The 21,873-nt window shown below is 32.5% G+C and overlaps 1 protein-coding gene across 4 annotated transcripts in view; it reads right to left on the bottom strand.

The window, feature by feature from the left end:
* LOC127730587 (cullin-2-like) overlaps nucleotides 1-21,873 on the bottom strand; it is a 42,568-nt gene that overhangs the window by 18,253 nt on the left and 2,442 nt on the right. For 2 of the 4 annotated variants that reach the window (XM_052239048.1, XM_052239047.1), the window contains exons 2-10: nucleotides 21,360-21,481; nucleotides 13,543-13,646; nucleotides 12,515-12,612; nucleotides 11,589-11,694; nucleotides 9,510-9,800; nucleotides 6,383-6,545; nucleotides 4,979-5,103; nucleotides 4,001-4,108; nucleotides 1,309-1,371 (exon numbers count right to left, since the gene is read on the bottom strand). In XM_052239048.1, the coding sequence (XP_052095008.1) occupies nucleotides 1,309-1,371; nucleotides 4,001-4,108; nucleotides 4,979-5,103; nucleotides 6,383-6,545; nucleotides 9,510-9,800; nucleotides 11,589-11,694; nucleotides 12,515-12,612; nucleotides 13,543-13,646; nucleotides 21,360-21,477 (1,176 nt within the window). In that variant the 5' untranslated portion in view covers nucleotides 21,478-21,481. The other 2 variants (XM_052239049.1, XM_052239050.1) reach the window with 2 other exon arrangements.

The raw sequence follows: 21,873 nt of genomic DNA, 5'->3' as shown, positions 1-21,873 counted from the left end.
AGTTAGAGAACGGAAACTAAAAATTTTGCAATTTTTCCTTTTATAAAGAGGCATAACTCTAGAACGGTTAAAGTGACGCCACCAAAATTCAAACTTGATCTGTGTTTTGTGGTAATAAGCATTGTGTATAAGTTTCATAACATTTGGTTGAGGCAAACTTAAGTTAGAGAACGGAAACTAAAAATTTTACAATTTTTCGATTTATAAAGGGGCATAACTCTAGAACGGTAAAGTGACACCACCAAAATTCAAACTTGATCTGTGTTTTGTGGTAATTAGCATTGTGTATAAGTTTCATAACTTTTGGTTGAGGCAAACTTAAGTTAGAGAACGGAAACTTAAAATTTTACAATTTTTCCATTTATAAAGGAGCATAACTCTAGAACGGTTAAAGTCACGCCACCAAAATTCAAACCTGATCTGTGTTTTGTGGTAATAAGCATTGTGTATAAGTTTCATAACATTTGGTTGAGGCAAACTCAAGTTAGAGAACGGAAACCAATTTCGGGACGTACATACATACGTACAGACGGACAAGGGTAAAACTTAATGCCCCCACCGCTACGGCGGGGGCATAAAAATATGTCTAATGGCCAAATTTAATGACGGTAGCACGGTTCTGATATGAATTTACCCTGCTTTGCACTAGACTGACATACTAATTTTTCATATGCTAGCTCACAAAATAATTGTCTGCAGGGATATGTGTTATATTATTCTGACTACAAGGCCAACAATATGTGCTCTTAAACCTTAAATCTTGCATGATTGGTTGAGAAGCAGCAAATAAAATATAAACAACAACTTAAAGCACTGAAATCAAGCATGCCAACACTAGACTATCAAAGCACTGAAATCAAGCATGCCAACACTAGACTACCAAAAATGTCATTTTCCCTTTTATCTTAATTTCTGGTGCCTATCTTTATGTGGTGAAATGAAAAAGTCATAGTTTCTTACCAAAACGATTAATTTAAAATTAGTGCAGAGTTTCACTCCTAGTAGAAAAGTCTGTTACAATTTAGTGTCTGTCAATCTACTAGCATTTGTGGATTTACAAAATTCTCATGACAATCATTTGATGTTAATGGACAAAGAAAATGAATATGGATTTGTGGCTGTCAACCCTTAAACCTAGATAATACAAAATTAGTTGCACAATCACGGCAATCATACAAACAGGGTAGATCCTAGTACTAACTGAAACGACTATGCTATTGAAATATGACTCCAATGTTGTTTCTATCTACACTGATTAAACTTAAATCATTTTAAAACAGCAGGTTCTTTGATATATTAGCAGCTTACCAGCTCTGGGGATTTACAACCATGTCTAGGATTCTGTTTATAATTAATAGCAGCAGCACAAGCCTGAAAATGCAAAAAAAGAAGTAAATTATGTGTCTAACACAAATGTCTCCAATTTCCCCTATTACCCATTAACCCTGTTACTGAATACATCTTTTTTCTTTGTTCAAATAAGTAGTTATCTTGTGGATAAATTTATTGTCCTGCTTTTTACTTATTACTTTTAATTTTTACACATTTATAAACTAACTACCAGTAATATTTACAGGGAAACATATAACATACAACAAGAATGACTGTTTTACCCTTATGTTCTATTTAAAGCTACAGCAGCCATGTTGGTTGCAATATCTAACAATTTTGAAACTTTAAACTTAATAAATTGCTTCGCCAAGCGCAGCTGGATATGACCGCAGAGGTCTAACCCTGAACAGTTGGGGCAAAAATGGACGCAATATTCGCACTTGATACAGGTCTGAATTTGGATTGTAATTAAATATTTGACACATAAAAGGTTTCTGACACAGAATAACTGTAGTCAAAGAACTTAGCATTGGTTATATGATTTGAATTTATATTCAATTTTTTGCTTTTGTGCAATACACTTTGCTGTTGCAAATTGACCCCCCTCCCCCACAAAAAAAAAAAAAATTCTCCCCCCCCCCCCCCCCCCTTTTTTTTTGCTTTTGTGCAATACACTATGCTGTTTTTCTTTTTTATTTCTGAAATCAGAAATGAGAAAAAATTGACCCCCCACAATTTCTTTTTACCCCCCCTTTTTTCAAATTTCCAATGGAGTTTGCAACCATAATTACCCATTTAAATTTACCATTGTGCTAACTTAATCTATTTTATAATAGAATTTAAAATATGGTGTCAAATCTTTCATATGGATTATTTTGTAAAAAAAAAAAGATGCAACATTTGGAAATATTTTTACTGGTCTTCCTTTATAATTATGCATTTCTTTAAACATAATTTAAAAGCAGTGTAAGGGAGGTAATCAAAACGTTGTATTTGGATTACCTCCCTTACACTGCTTTTAAATTGTCTTAATTGTTCATTAACCATTACTTTATACATAATTTAAAAGTAGTGTAAGGGAGGTAATTCAAATGATGTATTTGAATTACCTCCCTTACACTGCTTTAAATTATGTTTTGAACTAAAGTATTTGTCCATTTACCAGGACACCCTTGTTTTCCCCCCTTTTCTGCCCCCAATTCCTAAACGGTTTGAGTCCTAACCCCCAAAGCAAATCCTAACTCTCCCTTTGTGGTATGGAAACTTGTGGTATAATTTCAGAGAGATCCATACAGCTGGCATGTCAGTTAACTGCTAGTAGTCTGTTGTTATTTATGTATTATTGTCATTTTGTTTATTTTCTTTGGTTACATCTTCTGACATCAGACTCGGACTTCTCTTGAACTAAATTTTAATGTGCGTATTGTTATGCGTTTACTTTTCTACATTGGCTAGAGGTATAGGGGGAGGGTTGAGATCTCATAAACATGTTTAACCCCGCCGCATTTTTGCGCCTGTCCCAAGTCAGGAGCCTCTAGCCTTTGTTAGTCTTGTATTATTTTCAATTTTAGTTTCTTGTGTACAATTTGGAGTTTAGTATGGTGTTCATTATCACTGAACTAGTATATATATTTGTTTAGGGGCCAGCTGAAGGACGCCTCCGGGTGCGGGAATTTCTCCCTGCATTGAAGACCTGTTGGTGACCTTCTGCTGTTGTCTGTTCTATGGTCGGGTTGTTGTCTCTTTGACACATTCCCCATTTCCATTCTCAATTTTACTTAAACACAAGTTATTGTCTGGAAGTTACAAAAATGCTTATTTTTGGCTCCTTTTTGGCCCCTTATTCCTTAACTGTTGGTACCATAACCCCCAAAATCGATCCCAACCTTCCTTTTGTGGTATTGAACCTAATGGTAAAATTTCATAGAGATCCATTCACTTAAACTAAAGTTATTGTGTGAAAACCAATGTGTCTTCGAACGACGATGACGCCAACGTCATACCAATATACACCATGGTCGTATAAAAATGATTGTGACCAATTTTCTTACAATTAAACAACAGGTTTTCAAGGATTTTATTTTACATTAACAGGAGATTGATGGATGCCAGGTGATGGCTCTAAATCAAGGAAGGAATGTATAATTACTTTAGGCCAATTAAGGTTTGTTGGAAGTCATGTAATTTTATGTAAAATCAACTAAAATTCCTGATATAAATGTCAATTATGTTATATCTTAGAAATCTTTTTATTAAGATTTTTTTTTACAACAATTAAAAGATAATTATTTACAAGAGGCTCCAAGACCTAAGCAGGACACTGTGTCTACAGACTGATAATTAAAATATAATGGCAAAACCATGCTGACATAATCAAAAAGAAATATGCAGTTCAATGATTCATTTCATACAAAATACTTTTAGACAAGAGGCTGTCGAGTGACAGCAAACCGGATTTTCCTGCATTTTCACAACATTTAACGGACACTGTTTGGCAGCCGCCCGCCCACCAGCCGTACATCCCTTAATCAATAACCGATTTTTACTTCGAAAATCCGGTTAAAAATGTTTTCCAAAATAATTGGTGTTCTTCATGATTAAATTCAGCACTGATCTGTTAACATATTATAATATAATTTGAAAGAGATTGCAGCACACAAGTTTATACCTTATCTAAAGCACCAACAAATTGCTGGTCTGCATGAAAGACAACTTTGATGAGCTCTGTATATTTACCATGGACCTCTAAAATTGACTCTACGAATTGGCCAGGTATCTGTAAAATAAAACCTTTCAGTATATATATTTATATAGCATGCTTGTTTTGCATTGTAAAGTCTTAGTAAAATATATTTATAATCATTGGATGCTAAAACTTATTCACAGATTTTTTTTAAAAGTTCCAGGTTAGCCCCAAATAGAGTGAAATAAAAATATTCTAACCATTCTCTTGTAGGACTGCTGATGTAACTTTATGAGTCAGAACAAACAGACTGAAGCACCAGGTTCTAGCAACCAAAAGGGGATTTTCTATAGAGGAGTTTTGTTATGATGTTCATGTGCTCTCCCAAGACAGGAACCTCATTAATAGTTGTTCTTTGTTATATCTTTATGATTTTACTGATTTTTGTTTTTTAGAGAATTTGATGTTGATGGCAGATCTTTGATTAGTTTTGTATTTGACTTTATTCACCTCTTTTTTATATTCAGAGCAATAAAGAGCTTGACATATGAAAAAGACATCTGTTTATTGTTGAAGATTGTATGTAGACTTCAAGTTGTCTTTTGATTATTTTTGTTATTGGATTGCTGTCTCATTGACACATATCTCTTACCTCCTTTTATTCATAAACACCCCTTAAAAAATTTCTTGAAAATGAATTTGAAACCTTCATTATTCCCAATAAGATTCTTGAAAGCCTGTAATGTTGAGAGTACCATGCTTTATCTCCCTTGATGCCTAAATACTTTTGACAGCCCCTTTTATTGTGAGATACCTATTAGCTTCCCTAAGAATTTTGACAGGGTGGTACAGGAGGGTATCCGATGCATTACGGACACAAACTCACTGGGGATTTGTGACAGCCTCTAAGCCTTTGTTATATCATCCAGATTTTTGGACACTTATTGTAATACATATACTTACATTATCTCCCTTGAGATTTTTTACAGCCTCTAAGCCTGTGTTTTTGATATGTGTTTCTATCTCCTGTATCAGTACACCAAGACCTCCATGTATTGGTTTCAACAACTGGTACATGTTTGATAAATCTGTCAAGGAAAATATCTAAATATATATTCTTATAACACTTAAGCAAACATCAAATTAAAAAAAAAACTTTTTATGGTTTGGAAATTTGTAGGTGATTTCATTTCCTTCACATTTCATTTTTTAGAGAAACAGTCAGACTGAACAATCTGTTTTATTTTATTTTTTAACCCTGTATATGTATTGACGTAAATAAAAGCTTTATAGTAAATAATGAAAAAATTGTTTAATTTCAAAAATTGGTGCTCTAGTTTTCTCAAGACAAAATTTTATGGAGAATAGTTTAAGGACAATAATGTACCTAATTCAGTCTTTTTTTGCCCACAGTCTTTTACTCAAAAATTAAAATTTCAAAGCAGGGGTACTAATTAATATAGAGTTCTATATTAAAGCAAGAAATAAGAGAAAAATTTAATTTAACAATGTTTGTTTAACATTCCCTCATGTTTGATATGGAAATAGTAGAGGGTGCCCTAAGTTCTTTTCAAAACTCCAATAATTTACCTAATACATATTAATGTGCAATTTAATTTTTAAAAATCCAAATATCAAAATTAAATGCTTTATTACATATTTCTCATTTCTTTTCATAGCATTGCTTAACATAAACTTGAATCCATACATTTAATGCTATGAATGAAGTATAGTAGTCAGCCAGAAACCAGCTTACGGATAATGATGTATAAACTACAAAACTAATAGGCTTTTCGTTCAGATTTGAAGTTTGATATAGCTACATGTGTTTTGTTATAGTTAAAGGTCAAATACTCTTGTATGAATAAATTTAACAGTATTCTAGTAAGGACGGTACTGTTTTACTTTCAAAGTTGTATTCTTTTGTAATATCTATTAAGTATGGATTTTCCGAACACTCTCAACATATTTTTTTGCGATTAACACATTCTTTTCCTATTTCCAGTTAATGAGAAACACAACTTTTCAAACTTTTATGGAGTAATTTTGGCTTATCTAAACACTTGTGAAGTGTTCTTGAGTCATTTAAAAGCATTTCAACTTCTACTTGATGATAGAAAATAGGTTTTTCCATGAAAATACACCAAACAATCACACAGAAGTAACCAGATTTTCTCGAAGATGTTTTCAATAAGTGACAATTTTTTTTTTTTTTTTAATTCCATTTGAAAATGGGTGTGCCAACAATGTACAAGATTGGATAATACATGACCAATTACAGTAGTTGAAATCTATGTTTTTCTTATTTTGATATTGAAATGTGTGGCTTCAAGTTAAGCCAAAATTACTTTTAGAAAGTATACTAACCTTTTCTTTTTTCTACCCTGACCATTTCTCTGCACTCTCCATGTAAGAACTGTAGATGGTCAGCCACCATTCTCTGTTGACATTCATGCGTCACTTTGCTGTAGGAGCTGGGATGTAAAAATTTCCTACTCCTAAAATCTTCATTGTCTAATTTTATTATTACCTGAAAATTTATCAGCAAGATGATAATTGTTTTTAACTTTTGAATAGCCTTTGTGCAGTAAAATTACAGACTAAATATAAAAACTTATATTGTTTCTATTACAATGACTAATTTCATATCTAATTGGATTAAAGTTTCACACTAAATTTTAATATTAAGTTGTAAATCATAATATCAGTAAAATGCTTAGCCGAGCGCATCCTGATACGACCACAGAGGTCGAACTGTGAACAGTTGGGGCAAGTTTGGACACAATATTCAAGCTTGATACTGTCTGAATTTGGATTGTGATCAAATTTTTGACATAATATAGGTTTCTGACACAAAATAAATGTGGTCAAAGATCATAAAAATTTGAAATGGGACATTTAATTTACCTAATATGGTCTGACATCCAAAATCTAACAACATGGTTAGATTCAGCAAAAAAAAGAAACACCAAAAATTTAATTTTAGTTGAAATCAAACAAAGTTTAATTTTGGACCCTTCAAACCTTAATATGGATTAAATTTGAAAACAGGGCCCAAAATAAAAAATCTAAATGCACAATAAGATTCAGCATATCATAGAGCCTCAATAATTCAGTTTTTGATGAAATCAAACAAAGTTTAATTTTGGACCCTTTGGACCTCAATGTAGACCAATTTAATAATGGGGCCCAATATCCAAAATAGTAATACAAGGTTAGAACCCTCAAAAATTAAAGACTTAATTTAATCCCATTGAAATTGGTTAAAAGATTTGTATTTATTTTCAATTGAAGATTTCTAACTATTGCGCAACACTGTGCTGTTGCACAATACTAAGTTAATCTGTTATATATAATAATTTACACACACTGTTTGGTGTGTATCTCCTGCCATATCTGTATTTGTTGCTTTTATATATAAATCAGTAATAATCAATGTAAAATTTTGGGGGAAAATAAACAAAAAAATTATAGAAAAAAAAATCACCCAAAACATTTGTCCTCCCTCCCCCCCCCCCCCCCCCCCCCCCCCCCCCCCCCCAAAAAAAATTTTTTGAAACAATTTGAAATTTTGTGGATAGTGGACACATGTGGACACAGATGATTCCCCCGCTTGCATATCATATAGTTAAAAAGGGACATAACTGAAGAACGGTTAAAGTGACGCTACCAAAATTTGAACTAAATCTGAGTTTTGTGGTAATAAGCATTGTGTGTAAGTCTCATAACATTTGGTTGAGGCTAACTTAAGTAGAGAACAGATACAAAAATTCAGCAATCTTTGTATTTGTAAACACACACAACTCTAGAACGGTTGTGTATAAGTTTTATAACATTTGGTTGAGACAAACTAAAGTTAGAGAACGGAAACGAAAAGTTCAGCAATTTTTATGTTTATAAAGGGGCATAACTCAAGAATGGTAAAAGTTTCCACCAAATTTCGTACTTAATCTGTATTATGTAGTAATAAGCATAGTGTATAAGTTTCATAACATTTAGTTGAGGCAAACTAAAGTTAGAAAACGGAAACAAAAAATTTGTACTTGATCTTAGTTTTGTGGTAATGAATATTGTGTATAGGTTTCATAATGTTTGGTTGGGGCAAACTTAAGTTACAGAATGGAAACTAAAAATTTTGCAATCTTTCGATTTATAAAGGGGCATAACTCAATAATGGTTAAAGTGACACTACCCAAATTCAACTTGATCTGTGTTTTATCAGTGAAAGTCAAAATTAACCATTGCATTGTATAAAGCATTGATTGTAGTTGTTTCAACTATAATCATGGACAAAGGAAGATAACTCCAATTAAAAAATAACTTGATATTTAGAAGAAAATAAAAAATTTGCAATTTTTCCATTTATAAAGGGGCACAATTCTAGAACGGTTAAAGTGACGCCACCAAAATTCAAACTTGAGCTGTGTTTTGTGGTAATAAGTATTGTGTATAAGTTTCATAACATTTGGTTGAGGCAAACTTAAGTTATAGAACGGAAACAAAATATTTTGCAATTTTTCCATTTATAAAGGGGCATAACTCTAGAACGGTTAAATTGAAGCCACCAAAATTCAAACTTGATCTGTGTTTTGTGGTAATAAGCATTGTGTATAAGTTTCATAACATTTGGTTGAGGCAAACTCAAGTTAGAGAACAGAAACCAATTTTGGGACGTACGTATGTACGTACAGACGGACAAGGGTAAAACTTAATGCCCCCCCACCGCTACGGCGGGGGCATAAAAAAGTATGAACCCCCAAAAAAATGAAAAAAAAAATCCCCCCCCCCAAAAATTAAAAATTTCAAGAAATAAAATATGAACCCCCAAAAAAATCCCCCCCCCCCAAACTTTTTGAAACCCCCTCCCTCCCCCGATTTTTTTTTTGAAATTTTGAAGATTATTTTCTATCAGGAAAAATGTACAATTTCAGAGAGTTCCATAAACTTTAACATCAGTTATTGTCCGGAAACTAGAAAAATGCTTGTTTTTGGCCCCTTTTTTGCCCCTAATTTTTTAACCTTTGGGGCAATTACCCCCAAACTCAATCCCAGCCTTCCCTTTGTGCTATGGAACCTTGCAGTACAATTTCAGAGAGATCCATACACTTAAACACAAGTTATTGTCATGAAACTACAAAAATGCTTGTTTTTGGCCCTTTTTGGCCCCTAATTCCTAAACAGTAGGTACCATAACCCCCAAAATATAACCCAACCTCCCTTTTGTGGTATTGAACCTTCTGGTAAAATTTCATAGAGATTCATTCACTTTAACAAAAGTTATTGTCCGGAAACCTAATGTGTCTTCCAACGATGACAACGACATGATAGCATTATATGAATGCAAATTTTTTGCGGTCGTATAAAAACACCAATAATTTCATCATTAAAACAACAACCCTTCCATTCACGATGTATGACTTTTAAAATGATTTGTAAATCATTTATCCAAAATAAATTTAAAAGTTGCAAAAATCGAACGTTTTATTAATATAACCTTTTCCATGAATTCCGAGCAGTTGCATTCATCTTTGAGTTTAGCTGCCTCTACTCTGTAAAAATCTCCAGTCTCTGACTTGAAAGGAGCTTCAAACACTTCTTCATATAGTTGTAATGGATGTTTCTTTTTATATTCCTCCACATTGACAAATGAATTTATAACACCATGAAGTACTGTTTGATGAACAGTACTACTGAGTCTGTCATTTTTAATATCTGCTAACAAAAGTTTTACTATAGGATCCTTAAGAGGTTCTACCATGAATCTTTTCCATGTATCTAGGGCAAGCTGAAAATAGGCAAGACACAACTCATTGTTTTATTTATTTCAACTCCTTTTCTCCACATTGTTAACTTTTGAAGAGTCTATAATAAAGTAACAAGAATCTTATCATTTCTATACCTGTATTTTAAAATTAAATGTCATATATATAGACAACTTTCACATTCATGCATTTTCCCATAAATTTCTGATGTCACAATACTTATGCTGACTTAACAGTATGAGTTGAATGTTTAATGACATAATTTATGCTGATTGAACTCGGTTCAACTGACGTAACTCGTTCATAAAAAGGAACTCGAAATAGGTCTATAGAAGTGCAACATGATATTCAGTAATTTTATTTTTTTTACTACGACCTGCTTTATTGATGCAAATATATCTAACTATGTCACAAACAACAAAATAAATAACAGTTATATAAAAATTAAAGAAACTCTGCCTCACTAATCAACTGACTCATATGACAATCCATTGCTTCCACAAAATCAGTTCTAAATTTCAATTTTAAATTTTTCAACCAGCTGACAAATAATAATCCACTAGTACAGAACTCACAATCTTAGATTATTGAGAGTTATGAGCAGGCAATTATACAAATAACTTAATGACTGCATAAAAGTCTACCAAGTCTTAACTATTTACACTTATCCTAACTCACAATTAACAGATTGCACATAAATCTACTATAAAGATATTATGTACAACCCGCTATACAGAGAAATAAATTCAGTATTGATTGGCAGGCACTGCAGAGAATCCGCTCTTCAGAACCTATTTCTCCTATTTCTAACTTCTGATCAACTGACTCCACAGAGAATCCGCTCTTCAGAAACTATTTCTCCTATTTCTAACTTCTGATCAGCTGACTCCACAGAGAATCAACTCATCAGAATCTACCTCTCCCGTTTCTAACTTCTGATCAGCTGACTCTACAGAGAATCCACTAATCAGAACCTACCTCTCTTATTTCTAACTTCTGATCAGCTGACTCCACAGAGAATCAACTCATCAGAATCTACCTCTCCCGTTTCTAACTTCTGATCAGCTGACTCTACAGAGAATCCACTAATCAGAACCTACCTCTCCTATTTCTAACTTCTGATCAGCTGACTCAACAGAGAATCCACAATCAGAACCTATCTCTCCTATTTCTAATTTCTGATCAGCTGACTCCACAGAGAATCCACTTAACAGAACCTATCTCTCCTATTTCTAACTTTTGATCAGCTGACTCCTCAGAGAATCCACTCATCAGAACCTACCTCTAATATTTCTAATTTTTGATCAGCTGACTCCACAGAAAATCCACTCTACTATTTCTAACTTCTGATCAGCTGACTCTACAGAGAATCCATAAATCAGAAAATCCACTCTACTATTTCTAGCTTCTGATCAGCTGACTCCACAGAAAATCCACTAATCAGAACCTACCTCTCCTATTTCTAACTTCTGATCAGCTGACTCCACAGAGAATCCACTCATCAGAATCTACCTCTCCTATTTCTAACTTCTGATCAGCTGACTCCACAAAGAATCCACTCATCAGAACCTACCTCTCCTATTTCTAACTTCTGATCAGCTACAGAGAATCCACTCATCAGAATCTATCTCTCCTATTTCTAACTTCTGATCAGCTGACTCCACAGAGAATCCACTAATCAGAACCTACCTCTCCTATTTCTAACTTCTGATCAGCTGACTCCACAGAGAATCCACTGATCAGAATCTACCTCTCCTGTTTCTACCTTCTGATCAGCTGACTCCACAGAGAATCCACTCATCAGAACCTACCTCTCCTATTTCTAACTTCTGATCAGCTGACTCCACAGAGAATCCACCATAACTGAGATCTGCTTCACTATATTTCTGTTTCTTTATAAACGTAGTATTCAAATATCTACAATGTAATTAATAGAAAATAAATGACATGTAAATGTCAATGATATTATAGTATATACGAAACTGTACTTGAAATGCAATGCTGCCATACCACTAAGATAAGGCAAATTTTTAGTTACTGATAGTGTTAAAACTTCAATGTGATTATTTGGCGCTAAAGTATAATTTCTAAAATGAGATAAAAGAAAATTAAAAATTTTATAACAACTATTACTATGTTGAATATTGATTCCCACCTCCACACAAAAATCAGCAGCAAATGCACATTTCCATAAATATAAAAAAAAAAATATTTTCATGGTTCCAATTACAAACAGTACTGAACTTTTCCTATTTTGTTTTTTATCTTTTTTATCCACCATTATTTGAAACAACACCTTAAATATTTTATCTACCTACAGATACAAAAGATTGTGGAGGCTAGAATTATCATTCAATATTTGATCTAACTACCAATGAAAAAGACTGTGGAGGTTAGAGAATCATTCAATATTTGATCTACCTACCCATACAAAGATTGTGAAGGCTAGAGGATCCTTCAATATTTGATCTACCTACCAATACAAAGATTGTGGAGGTTAGAGGATTATTCAATATTTGATCTACCTACCCATACAAAGATTGTGAAGGTTAGAGGATTATTCAATATTTGATCTACCTACCAATACAAAGATTGTAGAGGTTAGAGGGTCATTCTATATTTAATCTTTCTACCCATACAAAGATTGTGAAGGTTACAGGATCATTCAATATTTGATCTACCGACCAATACAAAGATTGTGGAGGTTAGAGGATCCTTCAATATTTGATCTACCTACCCATACAAAAGATTTAGGAAACTTGATCCTCTACTATACTCCTCCCAGTATTTATGGTATTGGCTTAAATAACTCTCGTCACCATGTTTAATCACATTCTGAAAGGTAAATATTTGTACATTACAATTCTTAGATAGTATAATACAATAAACTGTTGACAGAGATATGTCTCGCCTTTCTGCATAAAATTCAGAAAAAGACAATCTGATGGACAGCAACATTGCTTATTAATTCAAAGTCGCTGGACCATGACCTAGTAGGCAGGGCCTGAAAATGGTCGTCAAACTGATATGTACTGATAGTAATGCAACTTGATACAAAATGTCATTGATCTATCACAAGTAGTTCTTATCAACCTGACTTAAGCAGAAAACTTAACATTGAAAATTGCTAATTAATTCAGTCACTGGACCATGACCTAGGGGGCAGGGCCTAAAAATAGTTGTCAAACTGATATGTACTGATATTAATACAACTTTATATTAAATATCAATGATCTATCACAAGTAGTTCCTATCAAACTAACTTAAGAAGAACACTTTAACAATTGTTGACGCCGTCACTGGAAAAGCAATCCTTATGTCTCGCTTTCGGCGATTTTCTTTGAAGGTTATGCATAGACTGTAGTAAGAATGTATATATGATGTTATGGTTCATGACATCAGAATAGGTACCGTTCTAGGAATCAGTATTTTCTCCATATTGTTTTTTTTTTTATTTTCAAGATAATATTATTTCAGCTAAAATTTCCCATTTTTTTTTTTTTTGGTTGTAAGAGAGATGAAACTATAAATTCTGTTCTGCTTAGGATCTCTTAGGTTCTGATAGTTTAAGTCATGTATTTGGCTTCCCAAAATTTTGGTCTGAGGGACTCTGAGCCAGATTTGAGGTGGGTCACTCTGGTCATTATTTTCATATGTATTTTCACTTACCGGTATTTTCAAGTAATTAAGGTTTTCATCTAATGCCTAACTAAGTGGGATTGATTGGCAAAGCAACATCTTCAACACTATCTTTTTACTACATACCTGGTAAAGTTCTTGTACGTGGTTTTCTAAGAATTGTTTTGTTTCTACATAAAGTCTGTCACTAAGTGGTTCTGGACAAGCTACACACAATGCATAGACATCTGTACAAATCGTTAAGGAGTCATAAAGAACTTAAAACAGTAATAATATAACAATTTTCAAGTCACTTAAAAAAGTATATAGGGAGATTTATTCTTGCAAAATAAGAAGCAAGCAGACTTCTCAGAATATATGGATTATATCAGGATCAAAAACACTCTATGATTATATTCTACCTTATCGTCTCCATGATTGAAGAGTAACTACAGGTCATTAATGCCTCAACTCTCACACAGATGACTAAGTTCATTAAACCCAGTCATCTAAAAAAGAACAACAAAAAGAGTTTAAAGCATAATTTCTACTATCCCTCATTATGAAAAACCATACAACATAAAAGGTCAATTAATATGACTGGTCAAGACTTAATCTTATTTCTGACCTTCAAATGAAAATAAAATCTTTAACTGGTAAAACATAATTCAACAAACAAATAATTGTGTCATATGTTACATTGTTACTTTCACTTTCATTTTATTTTTGTACAAAAATACTTTACTGCTCAGGAAAGACATAAATGAAGGAACAAGTTGAAATGTCTTGCCATGCTTTTCATAATTGAATTTTATGTTGAGTCTTTAAGATCAAGGTCTCACTACAGGTATCACATAAACTAAATATTATGAAAAAACCATAGAGGAGATCAAGGTCAGACAGACATATACACCTTACAATCATCCTATAAACCAATTATAACAGACCTATTACTTATGTATCTGAGAAACAGACCTTATTTAGAAAACTTAACTTTGACTAATGAACCATGAAAATGAGGTCAAGGTAAAAAAAAACAGCCAGACAGACATGTTCACCTTTGTCCTTAAAATCATGTTATTTAACAAATTTAGTTGACCTATTGCTTAAAGTATTGGAGAAAGAAACCTAATCACAAAAAAAAACATTGATCCATGAAATGAAAACATGGTCAGATGAACCCTGTCTGACGAACATATATACATAATATGTACTTTGCAATGATTTCATACACCTGTTACTCCTAAATTCAAAGTACCCTTAACCAACAGTGCACTATACTCTTTATTTATGCAATTACACTCTAAAAGGAAAATTTTGTTTTAAAAGCACACGTTTTTTAGGGATGTATTCCTCTGACGTTTCAGTCTCGTTGAAATCTCGTTCTGGAATTATTTCCAAAACATGTGATACAAGTGGAAAATATCAATGAATTTAAAAATTATTATAATCAAACTTAACTCTGAAAAAATTGTGTATTTACAATAAGTAGTTTTTGAGTAATAAAAATTTCAAATTTTATAACCAATCAAGTCAGTCTCATTTGCCAAAAAGTTGAGAAAATGGGTGACCCATATCAATTTTTTTCTTTTCAAATTTCTTAGATATGTATTTTTTCAATCATTTATAACAAAGAAGTTGAAATAATATGCTTTTTGTTCCAAAAAAAGGGAAAAATCCCAAATTTACAAAACTGACAGCATGGTAAATTTGACTCCAAAAAGCAACAAAATTTTATGTAACTTTCTTATATTAACACCTACCTATATTTTTTTTTTAGCTAAATTTATTCAGATTGGTCTTCTTCTTCATCTTAAGTGAAAGTATGAAAAAAAGTTTAATTGTGAAACTGTGATTTCTTTCATGATAATAGCCTAAAAATGGGTAAAAATTTATAAGGGTTCCGCGATACCCAGTGTCTCGCCTACTTTTGCTATTAGTCGCAGGCTCAACAAAAATGGGGAAATAATTATTAAAAATTTTCCTCTAGATACTATCTTTTGAATGTAAGAAGCTTCTGTTCAAGTTTGGTAAGAATCCAGGATGGTTTATGAATCTAATAAATGTTTTAAAAACTTTAACTGCAGACTGTATGTAATGTTAACTGGAAGAAAAACTAAGTCCATTTATAAGTAATATACGGAAAAACAGGAAATTTTTTTATACAAAATTTCCTTCTACATACTAGCTTTTGATCATAAACAAGCTTCTGTCCAAGTTTGGTACAAATCTAGGATAGTTTAAGAAAGTTATTAAAATTTTGAAAACTTTAACCACAGAGTGAATGTAATGTTAACTGGCAGAAAAACTAAGTCCATTTATAAGTAAAATATGGATAAACAGGATTTTTTCTTTTGCAAAATTTACTTTTGAATACTATCTTATGATCATAAACAAGCTTCTGTCCAAGTATGGTACAAATCCAGGATAGTTTAAGAAAGTTATTAAAATTTGAAAAACTTTAACCACAGAGTGAATGTAATGTTAACTGGCAGAAAAACTAAGTCCATTTATGAGTAAAATACGGATAAACAGGATTTTCTTTTTTTTTTTTAATTTACTTCTGGATACTATCTTTTGATCATAAACAAGCTTCTGTCCAAGTATGGTAGAAATCCAGGATAGTTTAAGAAAGTTATTAAAATTTGAAAAACTTTAACCACAGAGTGAATATTTGTGGATGCCGCCGACAACGATGCCGACGGAATGTAGGATTGCTATGTCTTGCTTTTGCGACAAAAGTTGCAGGCTGGACAAAAATTGATGAAAAATGGAAAAATCATCAAAATTAGGTACTTTCAAATGGCCTTGGCAAAAAAAGAAGTGCACCACCATGTGATTTTTTTCTTCACCAATTATTTTTTTAGTCGTATAATCCCAAAAGTAAGGTTAAGAAAAAAAGTTTAATTCTAGAAATTGTTGGCTCCTCAGAGGTGTACATCCTTAATACAAGATTTATTAAATAGCTTTAAACCTGAATAAAATGCTCCGCAGGACACAGCTTGATATGACCCCAGAGGTCTAACCCTGAATAGTTGGGGCAAGTACTGACACAACATTTAAGCTTGATACAGCTCTGAATTAGGATTATGATTAAATATTTGACACAGCATAGGTTTTTGACACAGAATGAAAGTGGTCTAAGAGCTTGAAAATTTGAAATTGCACATTTACCTTTTAAGGTCCAATATCCAAAATCTAAATACATGGTTAGAATCAGCATATCAAAGAACCCCAATAATTCAATTTATGATGAAATCAAACAAAGTTTTATTTTGGACCCTTTGGACCTCAATGTGGACCAATAATCTAAAATCTGAATACACGGTTTAATTAGATTCAACATTCACATTTTGTTGATGTCAAACAAAGTTAAATTTGGACCAACTTGAAAACTGGGCCCAAAATCAATAAATTGCTTTGCCGAGCGCAGCTGGATACGACCGCAGAGGTCAAACACTGAACAGTTGGGGCAAAAATGGACACAATATTCGCGCTTGATACAGGTCTGAATTTGGATTGTAATTAAATATTTGACACATAATAGGTTAACGTTTCTGACACAGAACTTAGAATTGGTTATATGATTTGAATTTATATTCAATTTTTTTGCTTTTGTGCAATACACTATGCTGTTGCGATTTGACCCCCCCCCCCCCAAAAAAAAAAAAAAAAAATTACCCCCTCCCCCCCTTTTTTTGTTGGCAAAAAAAAAATTTTGAAGAAATTTTTTTTAATTTCTGAAATCTGAAATGAGATAAAATTGTCCCCCTGTCACAATTTCTTTTTCACCCCCCCACCCCCTTTTTTTCAAAAAAAAATTCTTTCCCTCAAGATATGGTCATAATCTCAATTCAAATTTCCAATGGAGTTTTCAACCATAATTACCCAATTAAATACATCATAAAAGTCTTTAAATAGAAAATGATATACATAATCATGGATAAAATTAATATTCCTTAATCAGCATTTTTAAATAGTAACTTCTAAAAATAAATTGACAGCTTATCACCTCAAGACAATACAACATTTCTTTATACATAATTTACAAGCAGTGTAAGGGAGGTAATCCAAACATAACATTGTACTTTTTTTTTAATTGTCCATTTACCAGGAAACCCTTGTTTTCCCCCTTTTTTGGCCCTAATTCATAAATGGTTTGAGCCATAACCCCCCAAAGCCAATCCTCACCATCCCTTTGTGGTATGGAAACTTGTGGTATAATTTCAAAGAGATCCATACACCGTTTCACAAGTTATTGTCTGGAAACTAGAAAAATGCTTATTTTGGCCCCTTTTTGGCCCCTTATTCCTAAACTGTTAAGACTATAACCCCCAAAATCATTCCCAACCTTCCTTTTGTGGTTATAAACCTTGTGTTTAAATTTCATAGATTTCTATTTACATTTACTAAAGTTATTGTCCGGAAACCAAATGTCTTCGGACGACGCTGACAACGACAACATGATACCAATATGCGACTGCAAAATTTTTTGCGGTCATATAAAAATCTAAATACATGTTTAGATTCAGCATATCAAAGAACCCCAACAATTCAATTTTTTGTTAAAATTAAACTAAGTTTTATTTTGTACCCTTTGGACCTTAATGTGGACCAATTTGAAAACGAGGCCCAAAATTAAAAATCTAATTATACCGTTAGATTTGGCAAATAAAAGAACCCCAATAATTCAATTTCTGATAAAATCAATCAAAAATTTAATTTTGGACCCTTTGTACCTTAATGTGGACCAATTTAAAAACGGGGCCTAAAAAATCCAAATACACAGTCAGATTCAGCATATTAAAGAACTCTAAGAATTCAAGACATTGAATTAAACCCCATTGAAATAGGTCAAGAAAAGGATTTGTTTTAGCCCCTAATTCAATAACGGTTAGGTCCATAACCCCCAAAATCAATCCCAACCTTCCTTTTTTGGTATGGAACCTTGTGGTACAATTTCATAGAGATCCATAGAGTTATAATCAAATGATTGTCCGGAAACCAGAAAATCTTTGTTTTTCTGCCCCTAATTCCTCAATGGTTTTGGCCATTACCCCCAAAATCTATCCCAACCTTCCTTTTGAGGTATGGAACCTTATAGTACAGTTTCATAGAGATCCACAAGTTATTGTTCTGAAACAAGAAAATTGCTTGTTTTTGGCCCCTTATTCCTAAACAGCTAGGACAATAACCCCCAAAATCAATCCCAACCTTCCTTTTGTGGTATGGAACCTTGTGTTAGTTTCATAGAAATCCATACACTTATACTGAAGTTATTGTCTGGAAACCAAATGTCTTCGGACGACGATGACGACACTGAAAACGACATCACCATTCCATTATATGGCCACAAAAATTTTGTGGTTGTATAAAAGAGACAGAATCTGTTTACATTATAGTCAAGCCTCCTAGTGTTTAAGTAGTTCTTTCCATGTTAATTCTTCACTTAAATGCTTAAGAAGAACATGAGATAACTGAAATAACTCATTTTTTTTCATTTTGAAAGCTTTTGAAAACTTTATTTAAGTTTCACACCTTTGTGCAAGCAAACACTTGAACTTGTATAAATAACATGGTTCTGTTGATTTTTCTCTAAAAAGCATTTTTAATTTAATAACTTTAATAATGGTTTTAACAAACTCAATCATGTATTGCTAAAACTAATTCAAACATTAGAAACATCTTCAAAAAGATCCAACAATGTCTTGTTCTAGTTTAATGGTCAGGTTAACAGGTAAACTCAGTCGACTAACAATCATCAACCTTAAAAGAAATAACTATATGGTGAGGGGTATTTAATTAGAGGTTGCTTTTAAAGTGATTACTCCTGATGTCACTGAAATGACTGGAAAAGGGTGACTGTGCTACAGAAAAAAGTCTTAGTCAAAAAGACTGTCTAAACCTCAGTTGAATATCAAGTGAATTTTGAATAGCTGAAACTCCCTGTTTACATTGTACGTTGACATTCCAACATTTGCACGTTGAACATACATGTATACACCAGAACTTCAATTAGTTGATTAAGAACTTTAAAAGTGCCACTAAATATCATTCTATGTTTTTAGGGTAAAGATGCTTGCACAATTAGCACCTGGCAATTGTTTATTTACATTTTCTATTTTCACAGGTGATCATTTTAAAGGCGTTTTTGATTGGATGCAGCTAGTAACACCTGCAACCAATGAAAATCCTTACCTCATGAATCACAAATTCAGACTTCATCTGCCAAAGGTAAAGAGAAGATGATCGGATTGTAATCCTTGGCAGCAAAGATGTCAGCTGCCAAACTTATTACATTGATTGCTACATTAAAATGGAAATAACATTATATGGTAATTTTTGTTTTATTCTATTTTTTTCATTATTCATTTTTCCTATAAAGCTAACTTGTGAATATATTACAAGAAGCGTCCTCATGGAGAAAATGCAAAATATTGACGAGTCTGTGTTTGCACTGGAGCTTATTTTTTGCAACTAGATACCATTTATCAATGAACAAATTGATCATGTTTAACAACATTTTGATCATTTTTGTCACTTCTTTTTAAATCAGATAACAACTGATATATATGTTGATGAAACCTTTTTTGAAGACATCTTCAAATAAATGGGGAATGTGTCCATGGGACACAGATGATGCCCCCGCTTGCATACAACATTATAAAGAGACATAACTCAAGAACGGTAAAAGTGACGCTACCAAATTCAAACTTGATCTGTGTATTGTGGTTACATTAGTGGAAGTGTTGAACACTATTTATTATATTGTAATAACTTTGCACCGCAAAGGAATGTTATGCTTACTGAACTGACCCACTTAGACATTCCTGTTACAATTGATTTGTTATTGTTTGGTAATGATAACTTAGATACAAATGACAATTCTGTAATATTTTCTTCAGTACATAAATATATAAAAGAAACACAACGTTTCTCACTTTGATAACAACCTTGCTGGTTATTGTTTTATTTACTACAGTACAGACGTTGCCTTGTTCGAATGATCGATTTGCTGTTCATAATGGTTAACATAGTGTTACGTCTCAATGGATTTCAATTATTAAGTTAATACAAAAAGGATACTTACATTAAATCTATGTTCTTGTCAACTCTTTATCTGTATTTTTAACGTCAGAATTTAATATCCGTATCACAATAATATATATTGCACGTTAATATTTACAAATTATACATGCAAATAGAATGTCATTGAAAACACACGCATATCAGTAGGTGTTTTCCCTTTGGACCGATCGTTTGGTATACACCTTGGGTGTGTTTGATTATTCAAAATTAAAACGTTTGATATCCATTGAGCCGTTTCTATTATTTTCTTGTTTATATTGTAATAACAATTAATGTTATTTATTTAATTATTTTTCATGACTTCATGCTTATTAGAAAATTACAAATTTATGTAATGTGCAATATAAATATAATGTATATTCATGTATATTATGGAGAAGACGGAACTAAGTTGAAAAACTTCTGTCTAATCCATTTGTTTTGTACAATAAAATATGTTTAAACTAAAACATTGTGTAGAAGTGTCATAACATTTGGTTGAGGCAAACTTAAGTTAGAGAACGGAAACGAAAAATTCAGCAATTTTTCCATTTGTAAAGGGGCATAACACTAGAATGGTGAAAGTGACGCCACCAAAATTCAAACTTGATCTGTGTTTTGTGGTAACAAGCATTGTGTATAAGTTTCATATCATTTGATTGAGGCAAACTAAAGTTAGAGAACGGAAACCAATTTCAGGACATACGGACATACGGACAGACGTACGGACGGACATGGGTAAAACTTAATGCCCCCTCCGCTACAGCGAGGCATAAAAAGTTATATAAGTCAGACATAAAATTTAAGGTCAACCAGGAAATCATGGACACTCACCTTTTTTTGGGGTCATGACCTTTTCAATATTTCAAATTGATCAAATAAGACTAAAGGATATGAAAATCTGTCATTCCAGGTGGTTCTGTTAACTTTGGCACAGGTAATAACACTTTTGACTGTCTCCAGTAGTACACACCAAGTTGTATCAAAGTCTACTTTTCTTGGTTTTAACGACATCTCCCTGGAAAAAAGAGAACATAGATCTGGTTAAGTTACATATGTATCATACTAAGTGACATCAAGTAAACATTAATTTCAGTTGTACATGTAGGTAAACAAAAATTTTTGAACTATCAATAAACTCTGGCAATGAGTGGTTATTAGCTCTCTCTATGTCTCCCCCTAGACATTACATGTAAACTAAAATAATACAATTCCATGCAAATTGTGTACAAAAATGTATCATATTTATTATGCAACTACATCAAAACAAAATACTAAACATGAGTTAGGATTAACTATTGTCTTTGATCTCACTTATTGTTCAATATTGTATCAATTGTCTTTGGTGGTTAAATTATGAAAATAACAATTTTATAAAGTAAACTAGTCAGCTTGAAATGAGTCGAACAA

Source organism: Mytilus californianus, unplaced genomic scaffold (genome assembly GCF_021869535.1).
Source record: "Mytilus californianus isolate M0D057914Y unplaced genomic scaffold, xbMytCali1.0.p SCAF_2, whole genome shotgun sequence".
Lineage (NCBI taxonomy): Eukaryota > Metazoa > Mollusca > Bivalvia > Mytilida > Mytilidae > Mytilus > Mytilus californianus.
Note: the sequence above shows the minus strand (reverse complement) of the source record. Positions and strands in the feature narration are given on the sequence as shown.